The sequence below is a fragment of the Apteryx mantelli genome, chromosome 2 (genome assembly GCF_036417845.1).
Source record: "Apteryx mantelli isolate bAptMan1 chromosome 2, bAptMan1.hap1, whole genome shotgun sequence".
In the NCBI taxonomy this organism is placed as follows: Eukaryota; Metazoa; Chordata; class Aves; order Apterygiformes; family Apterygidae; genus Apteryx; species Apteryx mantelli.
The window spans coordinates 153,753,389-153,769,179 of record NC_089979.1 but is presented as its reverse complement, the minus strand read 5'-3'; the positions used below and the strand labels follow the sequence as shown (position 1 = coordinate 153,769,179).

The window sequence follows — 15,791 nt, the reverse complement described above, 5'->3', positions numbered from 1 at the left end:
GTGTCAGAACTTGTTTCCATCTTTAGTCTGTCAGTTTGATAGTTTTCATGGATCGTTTCACTAGATCTGTAAAGCTAGATGGCATGAAACAATGTTAGTCTTCTCTATAACATTCCAAAACTATTGCAGTTTTGATTTTGCTCATGCAAATTGGCAGAACTGAGATGCAGATGTAAAAGTTTTGAGTCACTTTGCCCAGTGAAGAAATTGTAACTTGGGTTGCTTGCCTTGAGTCACCGTTGTTGAATATGAGCAATGAGTTGATATATTTCACTCCAAGCTTATCTTTCTCTGAAATGCCTAAATACTAACAGTTAGTTCAGCTTGAAGCTTCCTCGGTTTGTGGTCTAGAACACATCAGTACACATCAGTAAAATCCACAATGAATAATGGACCTGACAGCTCTCTGTGTAGCACCTATGGCATTTCACCACTTTAAGAGCAGTTAAAGAAATCCTAGATGTCAGAGATTAACGCTTTAGTTACTGGTGATCTGATTCAGTTTTGTTTGTCTTTCTGGTACAGTGGAGGCAATCCTCCAATAACAATCTGCTCCAAACTCTTTCCAGTCCTAACATTGCAGTGAACATGCTACAGTCTTCCTTGAAAGGAACATGTATTTGCATGCTGTATTTAAGCTGTATTTTGCATGCCATATCTTGATGCCTTCAAGAATAGTGGAGTTATTTTACATTCTGAAAGGAGTAGTCCCGAACACTGAGGGCCTATTCTGAAAGAGGGCCCAGGTTCCAATATATGTGTTGCATCAGTCCCACAGAATGCATACCACTAACTGTCACATACCTGCGCAGCTTTATGGAATGACTGACAGCAGTGGTAGCCAATTATTTGGCAGACTTCAAACAGTTAAAGACAGCTGATGCTCTATCATCTTAAAATACTATATACTGGATAGGATATGCTTGTTTGCAGGCATTACAAGCAGAAAACTGTGGCGGTGCAATTCTTACTCCTCTTTGGTCTTGAAGATGAGAATTTAGTGGGCCTGGGTCTTCTAGTGCGTGTGGTTTTCAAGTAGCTCATAAGATTTGTCCAGGCTGAACTATGGCATTAAAACTGAGGCTCACAAAATCAAGAAACCTCTCTTTATGCAGCTCATAATACTTGGAAGTTTAAACTTATTGATAACTTACATGACTCTAAGGTTCCACCAAAAGTCAGATGATCTCTGGTTTTCCTATTATGAGTAGTTTTTAAATTTTAGTGGAATAGGTTAGTGGTACAAATGTATGATTTTGTGAAGTGTTTTGACTTTATTTTGAATTAGTGTATGGACTATTATGTAAGTTTAGATCTTCTAACTGATGTCCTTTGAGTGTCATGAACAAGTCAATTCAGGAGAAAGCAACAACTGTTCTGTAATGCGGTAAAATTAAAAAATGTTTCAGTGCTGTCAGTCTGTCACAGCTAACCCATGCCATAGCTATCCTTTGGCATCACTCTGCTGAAACTTTTCTGCTGTAGAACTTCCAGGGAGTTGGTTAAGACTGGAGAACAGGCAACATATTAGAGAAAGATGACTTCTTCTAGGTTATTTCTACTTGCAAATGTGGGTTGCTTGTTGTACATGAATATGCAGGCTGCTGAGCTGCAAACATTATAACCACAGCAACTCAGACCGGCTGAAAGTCTGCTTTGGAATAACTGCAGTACTTCTGAACTCTCAGGACCGGGTGCCATTTTTTTGATTTGCAAGCAATAAAGAGTATTTATTGTTTATTGAAATGTAACTTCTTTTGCTCTAGGTCACTTTAGCCAGTATAGATGCAGAGCTTCAGAAGCTGAAAGAAATGACCAACCATCAGAAAAAACGAGCAACAGAGATGATGGCCTCCTTACTAAAAGATCTTGCAGAAATAGGAATTGCAGTAGGAAATAATGATGTCAAGGTAAAGATTAGTTAGTGCAATTTTTAATGACATTTATTACACGTGTACCTTGTGAATATCTAGGATCAGAGTACTTAGTACTGTAAGGATAACTAACATGGGAAGCCTCATGTTTATTAATGATTTGAGCATAAGCACTGAAAGACAAATTTGCTTATCCTGTGCTTATACTGCGACTTATCAGGTCCCAGACAGAATTTAGTTATGCAAAGACAAAGAAGTGCAGGCATTATTTTCTTATTGCTTTAGTTCATACTGTTAAAATGCTGTATGAAATGTGTCATAATCAACAGCTTCATCTCTGAAGTCTAGTGCTGACCTGCAGTGGCAGTCAGTATATTGCATGTCTTAAAAATGGATTGTGGAACTGAAATAAAAGGTAAATCTAAAAGATCACTGTAGAACAAGGCTATAAGCAGTGGTGTAAGTCTATAGAATAAGTTTGTAGGAGTAGGGAGTTGAGGTAATTTGCTAAGCATGTAATACATCTAGTTTATTCATACAAGTCTGGCAATGGAATGAACAGTATTGGGTAAAGCAAAGTTACATTTTGGAGTGTAAGTGCTTTTGGGGGGGAAATGCTTGAGGGGAGGAATGCTAGGTGCTAAGCTGCTCCATCTCATACTTAATTCTCTGTACAATAAGTATTTTAGTCATCTAAACTTTCTGTGTGTGATTTCAAACTTTTCAGCAGCCTGAGGGAACTGGCATGATGGATGAAGAGTTCACAGTTGCAAGACTGTACATTAGTAAAATGAAATCAGAAGTGAAAACAATGGTAAAACGTTGCAAACAGTTAGAAGGCACACAAGCTGAAAGCAATAAGAAAATGGAAGAAAATGAAAAGGAGTTGGCTGCCTGTCAGCTCCGTATCTCACAGGTAAATGTTTCTCTCGAATGTTTTCTAAATGTTCTTTTTCATTCATCAACCTGTTGAAAGAAAATAAAATGTTGCAGTTGCTTAGTGTTTTTGACACTTCACAAAGTAAGTTGTGATTGGACAGCCACAGGACTCTCGGCTGTATCCTCAATGCTTTATTCAATTTGAATGCTTCTGAGTAATTGAGCTGAGTGAGAGGATGTCAGAATTTCCACAGTATGGCTGTAGCCTAATAATGCTTTTGTAGCATTTGTATTAAATACTAGGGTCTACATATCCTCCATCACAGGACGACAAAAACCAATCCTGCAAAAGCGGTGGCTAGTAACCACTCTGCCTACTAATGCAATGAGTTGGAAGTGGAGTGGTAGAGTTAGCACAGTAAGATTACAGTAGTGTAGTGTAGTAGGCTTGCATAGCAAATTAAGCTTATTCCTAATGTAAGATTGGCCATTTTAATGATTGTTAGAAAAGATCAGTAATGAGACTTCTAATACTTTTAAATTGTGATCTGCATATGCAAACTTCACTATATTTTATTTTACATACAGCCCCTCATCTTTTGTTATATCAGGAGATGCATATTTCAGTTCAGTCTTCTAAATATAGTAAGCATATCTTTCCTCTGATAGTATTTAACCTTCAAAACATCTCTTCTTTCAGGCAAATATGTATTTGATTCCAATCCAGAATGAAAACAGTGTCTTATAGGCTGCATTACAAATCTACTTGCAGTAGTCATATTTTTTTAGAGAGAATTTAGTTGGCATCATTTTTGTTTTGAGATCAGGTGGTTTGTTTAAAAATGAGTATAAAGTCATTATGCAGACATTGTACCTAGTTCCAAAGTAAATGAGTCTTTCCATTTTACAAGCATGAAGCTAAGATCAAGTCATTGACCGAGTATCTTCAGAATGTGGAACAGAAAAAGAGGCAACTGGAAGAGTCTGTAGATTCCCTTAATGAAGAATTAGTTCAACTTCGAGCACAGGGTAGGAATACCTTTCTGTGTTTTTTTTTTTTTTTTTCCTCCCCCCCCTTTTTTTTTTAATGTTTTAAGTGTATAGCCATAAGAAAGAAACTGTTCCTGTTCCATACTATCTAGGTTGAAGGGTAGAGCTGCAGAATGGCTTTTTGTGACTGAGCGTACAGAATTAAATGAAGAGGGAGACTTGCTTGCTCTTTGAAAGAACTACTAAGAACAGGGTTAAATTGAAGATGTGACTAATTTAATTGATATACTTTGGGGAAAAAATTCCTGGGGGGATTAGGGCTCAGGGGGTGGGGCGGGTGAGACGCACAACACCTCCCTCCATCTTCCTTGTGATTACCTAGTTACCTGGCTGAAAAACTGTGTTTTTTGTTTTTTCCTCCTCTCCCCTATCCCTATTAGAAAAAGTCCATGAAATGGAGAAGGAACACTTAAATAAAGTTCAAACTGCAAATGAAGTTAAGGTAAGTTAATTTTTTTGTTCTTTAAAAATTAAGTGAAGCATAACAGCTTCTTAAAGCATGTAATATGTGCTGTTTTTTCTAATAGCAAGCTGTGGAACAGCAGATTCAGAGCCATCGTGAGACACATCAGAAACAAATCAGCAGCCTAAGAGATGAAGTTGATGCAAAGGAGAAACTTATCACTGAACTACAAGAGTAAGTAATTGCGATTATTTTGTTAGTGCCAAATATCTCTAGGCTGTGTAAGGTGGAGGGTGTGTAGGGTGGGTAGGAGGTGACAAGGGTTTCCCCCAGCACTGTGTTTCTAACTTGAGTGTTGCTTCTTCCAGTGTCATATCTGACAGGTTCAGCTGATTGAACCAACATATCAGAAGCTTAAGTTACTTGTTGTTGATGATATGATTTGGATTGTAACTTAATGGGTTTCTTTTAGACCTTTGTCTTGTCAAGGAGAAGACAAAGGTCTTTACTCCTTTAGCTTAAACTTGCTAGACATGCTAAAGATGTGCAAATCTGTTCCTTACTCCATTTCTTTCCTTTTTTGAAGTACTGGCAGGTAATATTTACTTTTTCTATTCAGCCAAAATCAGAAGATGATGCTTGAACAGGAGCGTCTTAGAGTTGAACATGAGAAGTTGAAAGCAACAGATCAGGAAAAAAGTAGAAAACTGCATGAACTTACGTAAGTGGCAATAGCACATAAAACACACGTGTACGGGAACAGTCTAATTTTTAAAAACTAGTGACCTGGTATGATGTGGGAGGTGGCTCTCATTCTATGATATGCTTATTAAAAAGAGAGCCTTCAGAGCTCTCTGACTTAATTTTTTTACTCTTAGAGTGATGGAGCCTTTTCACTGCCTTAATATTTAAGATTGGAAGTGAAATAATGAAAGGTATATTATGAGGCCACATCTTTTTCTGTGTTAATGTGCTATAAGTTGGAGCAATTTTTTTTTTTTTCATTTTTTTTCTGCTAAATATTGCATGTTTTAAGACTGGAAAAGGATTACCTTCATTGAGCAATTCCCTACTTCTTTTTGGTTCTTGTGTGATTTACTAGTTTGGTCCTAGCTTGCCTGTACTTGAGATTAAACTGCTCTATACTTCATGGAAAAACTAAATACAGTATTTTAGTGAATTAGAGGCTGTATAGTTTATGCAGAGTTTGGAACTGAATTGTGCTTGCAGGTCAGTATGTATCTTTTAAGGCTTTATACAGCAGTGACATTATCCAAGGGTCAACTGGTTCAAAACACTTCTTAATCATTAGAAATCTGACCATAATCTCCTGGAAATGTCACTAGAATATTGATGGCATGCCCTTACTGGCATGTATGAATTTCTTTAATGTGTTCCTAACTTCTGTAGACTTTTGAGAAGGCACAAACTTTTTGATCGTGTTTAAGAACACGTGGTGACTTTCAGATTGTTTCAAATTCTGTGCTAAAAAAATGAAAGACTTGATTCTTCTGCGTTGTAGAGGTAACCATTAAGCAACATGAAGGCCTTTCAATAGCCTTACTGTGAGAAAGAATGTTGGTTTAAACAACTAGAATTTTAATAGTACTTTGGTCTTGAGAATTCATCTTACTCCGATTTATTTGTATGCTACCCTTGTATGCTACCCCGTGTTAGTTAAGACTTTATTGTCTTGTAAGGCTTGCTATACATACCACACTTTTGCTTCTTAATTCATTATGGAGCCAGGCTACATATAGTGTTGATCCTTTGAAAGTACTTGCTACATTAGAAATGTTGCTCTTCAAATGACTTGTAAGAAGCATTTAAAAATAGTTTAGTATTCTGTGTCCTCTTCCAAACCATTTGAATCCAACCATTTTCCATTGTGTATCATAAACATGCATGGCATGTGGGCTGGCCAGCAACAGTGACTGACTTGCTTACATTTTATTGCCCTTCCCACTTTTTTGTTGACTTTAATAGTCCTATAAGATGCCTGCAACTACTTTGCCAGTGAGGGCTGAAGAACAGATGGAGGTGCTGAGCTATTCTTCAGGATATTTTTATCACCTGAAATGTTTAATCGTTTAGCTGCTAACTTACTAGGCTAAGGAGAAATTTCAAGAGGAAAAGAAGCTTCTTAAATAATAGCCATTTATCTTTGTGCAGTCTGTGGCCTTCCTTCTCCAGCCTTGATTCATAAAAAGAAAAGTCTAAATCCCTTCCCGGTATTCTGTCATCTTGATGGTTGCACTGCCTTACATTTCTGAGAAAGAGCATTAGTAGTACAGAGCATGTGTAGATGCAGAGCTTCTGTCTTCCTATTTACCCTGAAAGCAAAGTGCTGTCATTGGCCTATATTCTTGGAAACTGAGTTTCATTGTGTGTGATACAAGCTTTGGCAAATTTATGGGGGAATGGAGCAGGGGGAAATAAAATGAAAATCCTAGGCTCTTTCACTTGATGGTTAACATCTTCTCATCTGATCAAAGGTAAGAGTATTTGTAGGATAAGATCCTCCCAAGTATTCATCCTGATTTTGATTCTGAGAATCCTTCTTTACATATTCTAGAAATCTATAATTCATGTAACTGAATGTACTTGATGGCGTTCAGTCAACATTAAAATGATTCCCTCTTCTGCAATTTTTTTCCCCTGATTTGGATTTCTGAATGTGGTGTCATCTGTTGGCTACCTCCTTATTTAAGGTCTTAAAAGAAAAATGTTCTCTCTCTTTCAGTTTGCACCATATAGCTTTTACTACTCTAGCCTCTTAAAACATTACACTTCCAGTTTTGCTCAGATGTTTTAGGATTCATATATTCTCTTTTAGGGTTATGCAGGACAGACGGGAACAAGCAAGACAAGATTTAAAGGGTTTGGAAGAGACTGTGGTAAGCTAGTCAGGATATATTCCAAAGCCAATGCCAATTTTTTTTTTTTTGCCTGAGTTAATTCTAATTGCTTTTAAATTATTTTCTTTAACTGTAGGCTAAAGAACTTCAGACTCTTCACAATCTTCGGAAGCTGTTTGTTCAAGATCTGGCTACTAGAGTGAAAAAGGTAATGTGATGCTATAGTAAAACTTGCTGTTTCTGAGAATGTTACATGAACTTCAGTTTAAAACTAGATTAGGAATTACTCTCTTTATGCAGTGCCGTGTAATTTTTCTGGTTTGGTCTATGTCTAAGTTCAGTTTTGTACTCTTCCTCTCCCCCCACCCTTGTTGCTACAGAGTGCCGAGATTGACTCGGATGATACAGGAGGCAGCGCTGCACAAAAACAGAAGATTTCCTTCCTTGAGAATAATCTTGAGCAGCTCACAAAGGTCCACAAGCAGGTACAAGGCTTAATTTCAAGTTTTAATTAAAAAAATGACTTAAGGTGAATTATTATAGAATGCATATTGGTCATAATGTAACTGTTTTATATAATTAAGAAGTGCTTCCATGGCTTGAATGTGTTTTCAATATAAAACAATGGACTAAAATATTCCTATAAAGTTGTTTAATAGATAATTTAGCTGCATGTGGGTATGTAATGAAATAGTTGAATTTAAATTGGAGAAGACCCAGGCTAACATTTAGGGTTAGTGTATCAATCTGGAGGAATGCCTGACTGTCTCTGACTAAAGAACATAGATCTTAAGCACCTATGTTGGATAGTATGTTCTTCTACAGTGACTAATTTTCAAATGACAATCTTACTGCTGAACTATTAGATTTAATAAAAGCTTAAGGAAATATAGTATGGTGGTCTTACTATCTTCCCTGGTTTTGGGTGGCTTTTTAGCTTTTTTGTTTGGTTCTCCCATGCCTCCTTCAGCAAGAAAATAATTCAATTATTTTTAGCTGGTACGTGATAATGCTGATCTTCGCTGTGAACTTCCTAAACTGGAGAAGCGACTTAGGGCTACAGCTGAGAGAGTTAAAGCTTTGGAGTCCGCACTGAAGGAAGCCAAAGAGAATGCCTCTCGTGATCGCAAACGGTATCAGCAGGAAGTAGACCGTATAAAAGAAGCTGTAAGATCCAAGAATATGGCCAGACGAGGACATTCTGCACAGATTGGTTAGTAAAAGAGGATCCCTCACCTCCTAAAACATCTGTCTGTGTCTCTCATAATTTTTTTGGTCTTGCACATGCATGCATCTTCTAATCTTAATAGGAGCCCCATACATGCACCCATTTCTGCCAAGAGTTATGAGTTATGTTTTAGTTAAGAGCTGAACTCTGTGTGGTTTTTTTACCCCCCCCCAAAAAAAAGTCTTGCTTTGTTAGATTGGTAGATTTTGGGGGTGGGAATGAATGACATGGACACTCAGAAGCCACAACTAACATCCTAAGACCCCTAATTTCCTGTTCTGTTCTTGTTCCAAAACATGTAGTACTCCATAGCCCTTCCTCAAGGAAAAGAGTGAAAAAATAAAAATGTGTAATAGCCAGTACTGTTTCTTAGTTTGGGGTGGGAAGGCAGTCATACTCGCCTAGTCCCCCTATCAGCCTTGCTGGTAAGTTGTCAAGAGCTGAAGGCCAGGAGGGTGGGGTGACCTATGGAGGACTTAAATGTGCCTATTGCATTATTGTTGCAGCTGTGTTCAGCTGATGCAGCTGAAATGAGCATGGGAGTTGAACTTTCCTCATATTCTGGAGGTCTGCAAAGAGCTGTTGCAGATGTAAATAAGTGATATTTTCTTTTTCTGGCTGCATCAGGTGGCAGCTCAAAGATAGATACTTTGCTACTTTATCTTTCTCTCAAGTGATCACCAATAAGAGGAGGAGAGTTCTCTAGTAAATGTACCACAGGTGTAAAGCCTCTTGTACCGAAACATCTATTCGAACAGGGCATGGCTTACTAGAGAACAGTTTGCTGATTTGGTAGAAATTCTGAAAGAAGTTTCTCTGTAGTTGCTACCTGTATGTGCTTTATATCCACTCTATCTGCTGAAAATTAAAAAAAAAAAAAAAAAAATCTGTTCGATATAACAGAACTTTACAAAGCTGTGTGTTACAGTTATATGTGTATGTCCTCTTAAGAGCTAGGGCAAAACTGACTGAAAGCATAGTTGGTTTATGAAAGTGTATGCAGTTTGTGAATTACCTGTCAAAACTGCTTTTTCTTGAGTTCAGCAATAGAGCAGGTTCTATATTCCTAGGCTGGTAAGAAGCTGATGAAGCAGTGTTACCTGCAGAGCAACCAGTATGTGGAGCCATTTGCAGGGCAGACTAACTAGTGACTCATCAGTCAAATAGATGTGGGAAAGACAGCAGGACGTAATCATTTATAGGAACATATCCTTAGATAAAGTTTTTGAGGGATATGTTTTATTTGAGTACTTACTGCCAAGGAGTAGGACTCTTACAGGGAAATACATTAGGTGGGACAGATTATACATGTGAAAATAATTGTTAACAAAAGCTTTGTTAGCTTTAATTCTAGTAGGGACAATAAAACCAAAACCCTGCCTGTTTTTTGGACCTTGTTATATTAGGTGCTAATCTGTCAGGTTCTTAGAATACCACCCCTAAACTTGTTTTCCTGTAATTCAAAATACATACAATTTTGATTAGTACTTCTAGGATGTTGTAAAATAAAGCACTAGTGAACTTGAATAATCAAAGATACAGCTGCAATGTATATATTCTTAAGTCGTGTCTCCTTTCATGTAGCTAAGCCTATCCGTCCGGGGCAACATCCAGCAGCTTCTCCAACTCATCCAAGTGCAATTCGTGGGGGAGGTGCATTCACTCAAAACAGCCAGCCGGTTGCACTGCGTGGAGGTGGAGGACGGCAGGACAAAGTGTAAGTTTGTCTTCCAGGGTTTGTTTTAAATGTGTGATTAAGCCACTTTATTAGTTTTATTATAATCCATTCAACTAAGTGAAGTCATGTGAATAATCTGACTAACTTGCCTTTTCTTGAATTTTACAATTAGAGGAATGATATACACATGTAGATATTGCTAATACTGCTGGTTTTTGTTTTTAAAATTGGCATTTGTTGTAAAAGGGTAGTTCTAGAGCTGAGAATTTTACTGTAAGTAGAACAAAAGGTAAAAACAGTAATAGATCTAGTTACTTGCTACAGCAATTAACTAATGGTTTTTTTTGGTGGGTGGGAGTGATCAGACATTTAATTGTTTTGGCTTGCTAGTATTTAAAAAAAATTGATGTGGTTTTCTTCAAAAAGCATTCAACAATGAAATAAAAAATGACCCTATTATATGTTGCTTCCTTGCTGATCTTACTAAGTTTGCTTATTGCTTCATGTGTCAGTGATTTGGAAGTATTTAACAGAAATACTCATGTCTTCATTCAGTAACTTCAGAATGTTATCCTAGTTAAAATAGAGTAATTAAAATTAATATGTCAATTTTTAAAACTGAAAAATATCTGTAATCTTCTAAGTAATTACACTGAGTCTGGTACTTAATATGCCTAAGTTCATAGAATCGAGTTTTTTGTTTTATTTTTTTTAAACTAACATCTGCATTGTAATTGATCTGTTGGTCTTATTCCCTACCAGTAATACTTTAGTGCATCCTCTGTCATCAGCTTCACTTTTTTGACCGTCCTGATATGATGTTCTCTTGGTTGAGTTTGTCTGTCTTCAGTTTGAAAATACTCCTAGAATGATTGCATGGTGTTTGATTCCTAGGTGTTTCTCTTTTGAAGGGCTCCAGAGTAGCTTATGCTAACTTTGTTTCCATTCTTTTCTATTTATCAGCTGACTTTTCAAAGCTTCCTCTTGTATTCAGAAAAAAATCAGGCTGTAGGACTGGTTAGGGTACCTGTTTCTATTCAGTAGTGTCCCTTAGTAAAGAACAGGAAGAAGTGATATGTACTTCAGTCTTGAATAATATTTACTGTGAATGACCAAGGTGCTAGCAGTTCAGACACATGATTATCATGGTGACAAGGTGAAATTAATTTTCAGACATCTACTTTGGTCAGCTGACCTAAGTTGCCTAGGTTGCCCTTGTAGTCAATGGAGAGGCATATCTAAGATGTGATTCACCGGATTTATTTTAGATTCTTTCCGTAGTGTGAGTTTCTGCATACTCCAAACTATAGAACTATAACTTAAGAGATCCTATTCAGTCTCATATGTCTTTAAGAATACTCATAATAGTTGAAATAATCAGCAGTAAGTAACTAAATTTTGAGCTTGCATCTCACTTTAGAGAAGAAGGAGCTTTCAGTGTTGGTCCTGAGGAACTTAAATAGGGACATGTAACACTTTGACTTTTGGATGATTTGTAGATAAATCATGTAGGAGATAATCTGAGTAATGGTGAAAGAATCCCTTGTGAGGGGGGCGGGGGGGGGCATAAAAACCCACCTAGAAGATAATAGGCTCACAGAATCCCTTAAGGAGTTGTAAAACTTCCATATAATTCTTCTCGTGTCTGCGTGTTACCCTTTGCTGTAGTGCCAAGCTGAGTTTGGCAGTTACAGGCAGGACAGTGGTCTTACTTTTTATTATGGTTTTCCTATTTTGTTTCTTGGAAGAATTCATTGAGTATATGGAAGTAAGGGAACAAAACTTTGAGCATCTTCATTTTTACTAATAAATTATAAGTTGTTTCTGAGTATGCAAATACTACCAAAAATCCTAATTATGGATTTTCTCCTCTTCACAACTTGCAACACAGCCAGTAGCATTTTTCTCTGTAGTAATGTGTATTATTTTACTAGTTGTTTTGTGGATTAATACAAATGCTAAGCATCTGAGAACTTCTGGTTAGAGTAGAAGTTTTGGTACAGTAGGAACATGATGTACTGTTTTACATTCAGAGATCACCCTTTAACAAATTGTTCTGGATATATTAAAGAAATATAAGGACATTCAGTTGCTACTTCTCTATACAAATCAAGCATCATTTTTAGGATGCATAGTGCCAAACGATCTTTTCATTCCATACCTCATCTTCCCAAAACAGCAAAAACAAAACTTTGTGCAGAAGCCTGTGGGAAGGTAGGTGGTATCAAGACAGTTCTTCTCACTTCCATGAAAAGGTAGCAGTAGTCATGGTAAATGAAGTTGGGTTATAATTGACTTGTGTTTATGATGTTTACTGCTTTGGTATCTAATTTTGATTGCCTCAGTCAGCCCATCTTCCTGTAAATTTGTCTTGGTAATGGACATTAAATGCTTAGTGTTGCATAACTTCTTATTCTAAAGCAGATGTTTTATTAGCAATTATTTAAGTGATCTAAGGATCGAGCTCTTAAAGGCTATGTAAATAGTGAATGTGGTCTACTTTAAGTGTAAATAGTTTGGCTTTTTTGGCTTATGTGGTACATGCACTTAACTCCTTCTATTTTTCTCTTTTGCAGTTGCTGAAAAGTAAATGCTGTGTGAGGAGGATTGGATATCGTACAGAGAGAGTCATTCCATGACAATAATCTCTCCCTTTGGGGATTGTAGGATTTTTTTTTTTTTTGAAAATGTATAAATTATACCTGGCCTGTACAGCTCTCTCCCCCTTCTACAAATTCTGCTAACTGATTCCCCCCAAAAAAACTAGAGTGCAATTTTGGCGTCTTGAAAAATGACATGTTACTTAAAGTGTAGCTCTGTTCATTACATGGTTTGTCTTTCATGTCTTAAATTTAGCCTGCACTGTGCCAAGTTGAATGTACGTTAAAAAATCTTGGTTTAAATTTTCTGGCTTAATTTGTGTACATTTTTATTGTCTTAGGGAATGTGCAACAGTGTTTAAGTATACTTTCATTTTTTATCACTCTGCATAACACTACGTGTCCCACTCTCTGAATCAGAACAGCACTCTATATTAAAGTTCTCCTGGAATGCTACATAGAGCATCAGAACTAAATTTATTTGTACAATATAAGAATACTGAAGTGTGCTTATGACAACTGCCATCAGGCACTGCAGTCTCTACACCACAGAACTAAAGAGTTCAGTTTGAACAAGGCTATTTAACTGTTATCTTTAAAATGCCCGTTCATTGGGTTATTTAGAAATAAATATTGTACAGTAACAAGAGTAAACCGAAGTTTACAAAAGAGGCTTTGGCAATGGAATATCTCATCTGTCTTGTTCCTGATTCTACGCACAGTACAGTCTGGTGGAGTGAAAACATTCTGCTTCATTCTGATGGGCCTGTATATCCACTTACTATTTCTGTGACGGTTCACTTGGGCTATTTTGGAATAGCGAAATGAGATAGCGCAATCTAGAATTTACCTTGATATTCCAGTACATACACAGTATTGGAATTTTGGCTAAAATTTTAACTTTCAAATTGAAAAAAAAAGAGTAGGAATTAATTTCAGCAATTGGGTGATGAATTCAGATTTACTAATAAAGGATATGTCTTTTTAAAGCTGATGTGTCTGGAAATCCCAGAGGCATGTGTTTAAAAAAAAAAAAAAAAAAAGTGCTACACTGAATTGTATTTGTAATGCATTTGTAAGTAGGTATATGAAATGTCCAAAGTAGTAGTTGTCAAATATTTTTCTTCTCTTTGCAATAAAGTCCTGTAAAGTGGCTAATGAAATGAAACATGTTTTTTTGTTTTTGTTTTTTGTTTGGAGCTCCAATACTCCTGAACCTGAGTTTTAAAATTTTATTGCATAATTTGCATAACTTATTCATAGGGTTTAGCCACTACAGTTTTTAGAACAACCTTCCTCTGGATGAAAGTTAGTCACCAGATCTTTGAGAAAGAAGAATATTACTAAAAAAGTTCAGATAGCTTTTCAGAGCCGGTTAATACCACTTTGTGTATTGGTTGACTTTTTTGCTGGGTATTCATCAGTTATTGTGGAAGCAGTAGAGATTCTATGACTCTTTAGAGGGCAAATCACTTTAAACTTTTATATTATAAATATGCAAAATATTTATATTATGATGGAGCATAGTCAGAGTTTAAACCTTTATTCACTTTTTTCTATAACTACAGTAGCCTGAATTTGTAATAGTTTGATTTTTAAGGGCTGAGCGTATCAGTCAGAAATCTCACTATTTTGGAATTTTCAGCTTTTAAAAACTGTTTTGTTAAGGCTGCCAAACACTCCAAACTTGCAGTTGTTTTAGAGCACGATTAAAGACAGCTCACTGAGGAAAAAAATAAAGTAACAGCAAACTGTTTTAAAAGAAATTTCACATGATGGAGACAGCACTGTTCATTATCTCTCTCAATGTTAACCACAGGTTTTCAGACCTTCACTTCTTAAATTGCAATCATAAACTTTCTTGAAAATACATTCAAATGAAGCAGGATTTTTTTCTCATGCCTGTGAATGGGGGGTTTCATTCCTGTAGGTAACTATCTTGGGGTTTGGTGCTGAAAATTGCTATGTTTAAAAAATAAAGTGACTAGCCTGTAGCTCTCAAAGTGTACATCACCTTTTTATATTTAAACTTTTTTATTTTAAACCTTTGAAGTTTACCAAGAACTGTCTCTTAAAATGTTAAAAAAAAAAAATAAAACTGCTTTTTTGGTTTTGTTTTTCTGGTTTGGCTGTCATATGTCAGCTGGACAGGACAATTACTGTGTTTTGTAAATTAAAATATTCAGTCTATACGGGGAATGTTCAGTACACTGCTGTTTCAACCTGCAGTCTTTGAATGGTTCTTATTTTTACGTTCCTCTAGATCATATTTTTTAAAAGATGGTTTAGGGTAGGAACTTGGTGAAATAATATTTATTTCTGGTGAACAACTAAATTATTTACATAACTTAAATGCTGACTCACTACTGTGTGTAACTCTAAATTTGACATGAGAGGACAAGTCTACCTGTGGAATATGATAATTTAACTTCAGTACACTTAAGATGCATTAAAACAATTGGTTTGGGGAAGACGCCATATAGTTTTAACTTACCTGCATGCTGTAAATGTATTTGTGTTTAAATAAAGAGACGAAAAATCTTTGAACTTAGTGCATTTATTCAGACCTCACACGAATGTATTCAATTGTCTTAATAAAATATTTTTCACTTGACAGGATTCTTGACCAATTATCTTCAAGTAAGTTGTGATCACTTTTTTTTTTTTTTTTTGGAAGAGTGTATCCAAGCTTTGTATGGTGGGAGTAAGCTGATAAGTGCCACTTTAAAAGACATTCTCCCTTGGCATATGGCTTAGATACTGACCTTCCTTCTTTCTATGTAGAGTTTTTTCTCTATTGGTCAAAGCAGCTGTTTTCTTTCCACTGACCATGATCTGTCTTAGTATTCAACTGCTTTTCAAAAAAAACCCCAAAACCACAAACACAACCCTTTCCACCCCTTTAAGATATGTCTGCAAGTAGCTTTTTTTTTTTTCTTAATCAGGAATTAATTATTTATGTGAGACTATCACTGCATCCTACTCATAAAGGGTTTTGTTTGGTTTTTGTTTTTTCTTTTTTTTAATGATTGAATTCCAGAGTAAACTGAAAGCCAGTTAATATACTTTCTGGAGCAGAAGGAAACTTAAGGAATTGAGGCAAAGGCCAGTAGGCCTGAATTAAGGCAATCGAGGTAGCAGGCGTGTGCTTTAACTGTCCTTTAAAATGAAACTTAACATAGAAGCTACTCAGGGGGTTGGGCCTGTGATGGGCATTTGAT

The 15,791-nt window shown here is 36.3% G+C and overlaps 1 protein-coding gene across 6 annotated transcripts in view; it reads left to right on the top strand.

Moving 5' to 3' along the window:
* The window catches only part of KIF5B (kinesin family member 5B), a 37,885-nt gene extending 22,768 nt beyond the window's left edge, over positions 1–15,117 (top strand). For 5 of the 6 annotated variants that reach the window (XM_067291865.1, XM_067291869.1, XM_067291866.1 and 2 more), the window contains 12 exons: positions 1,767–1,910; positions 2,602–2,790; positions 3,665–3,782; positions 4,184–4,245; positions 4,331–4,440; positions 4,826–4,927; positions 7,043–7,103; positions 7,201–7,272; positions 7,445–7,549; positions 8,061–8,277; positions 9,877–10,009; positions 12,547–15,117. In XM_067291865.1, coding sequence (XP_067147966.1) covers positions 1,767–1,910; positions 2,602–2,790; positions 3,665–3,782; positions 4,184–4,245; positions 4,331–4,440; positions 4,826–4,927; positions 7,043–7,103; positions 7,201–7,272; positions 7,445–7,549; positions 8,061–8,277; positions 9,877–10,009; positions 12,547–12,553 — 1,320 coding nt within the window. In that variant the 3' untranslated portion in view covers positions 12,554–15,117. Of the gene's footprint in view, positions 1–1,766; positions 1,911–2,601; positions 2,791–3,664; positions 3,783–4,183; positions 4,246–4,330; positions 4,441–4,825; positions 4,928–7,042; positions 7,104–7,200; positions 7,273–7,444; positions 7,550–8,060; positions 8,278–9,876; positions 10,010–12,546 lie in introns of those variants that run through there. The other variant, XM_067291870.1, reaches the window with a different exon arrangement.
* The last annotated feature ends 674 nt before the right edge of the window (positions 15,118–15,791 follow it).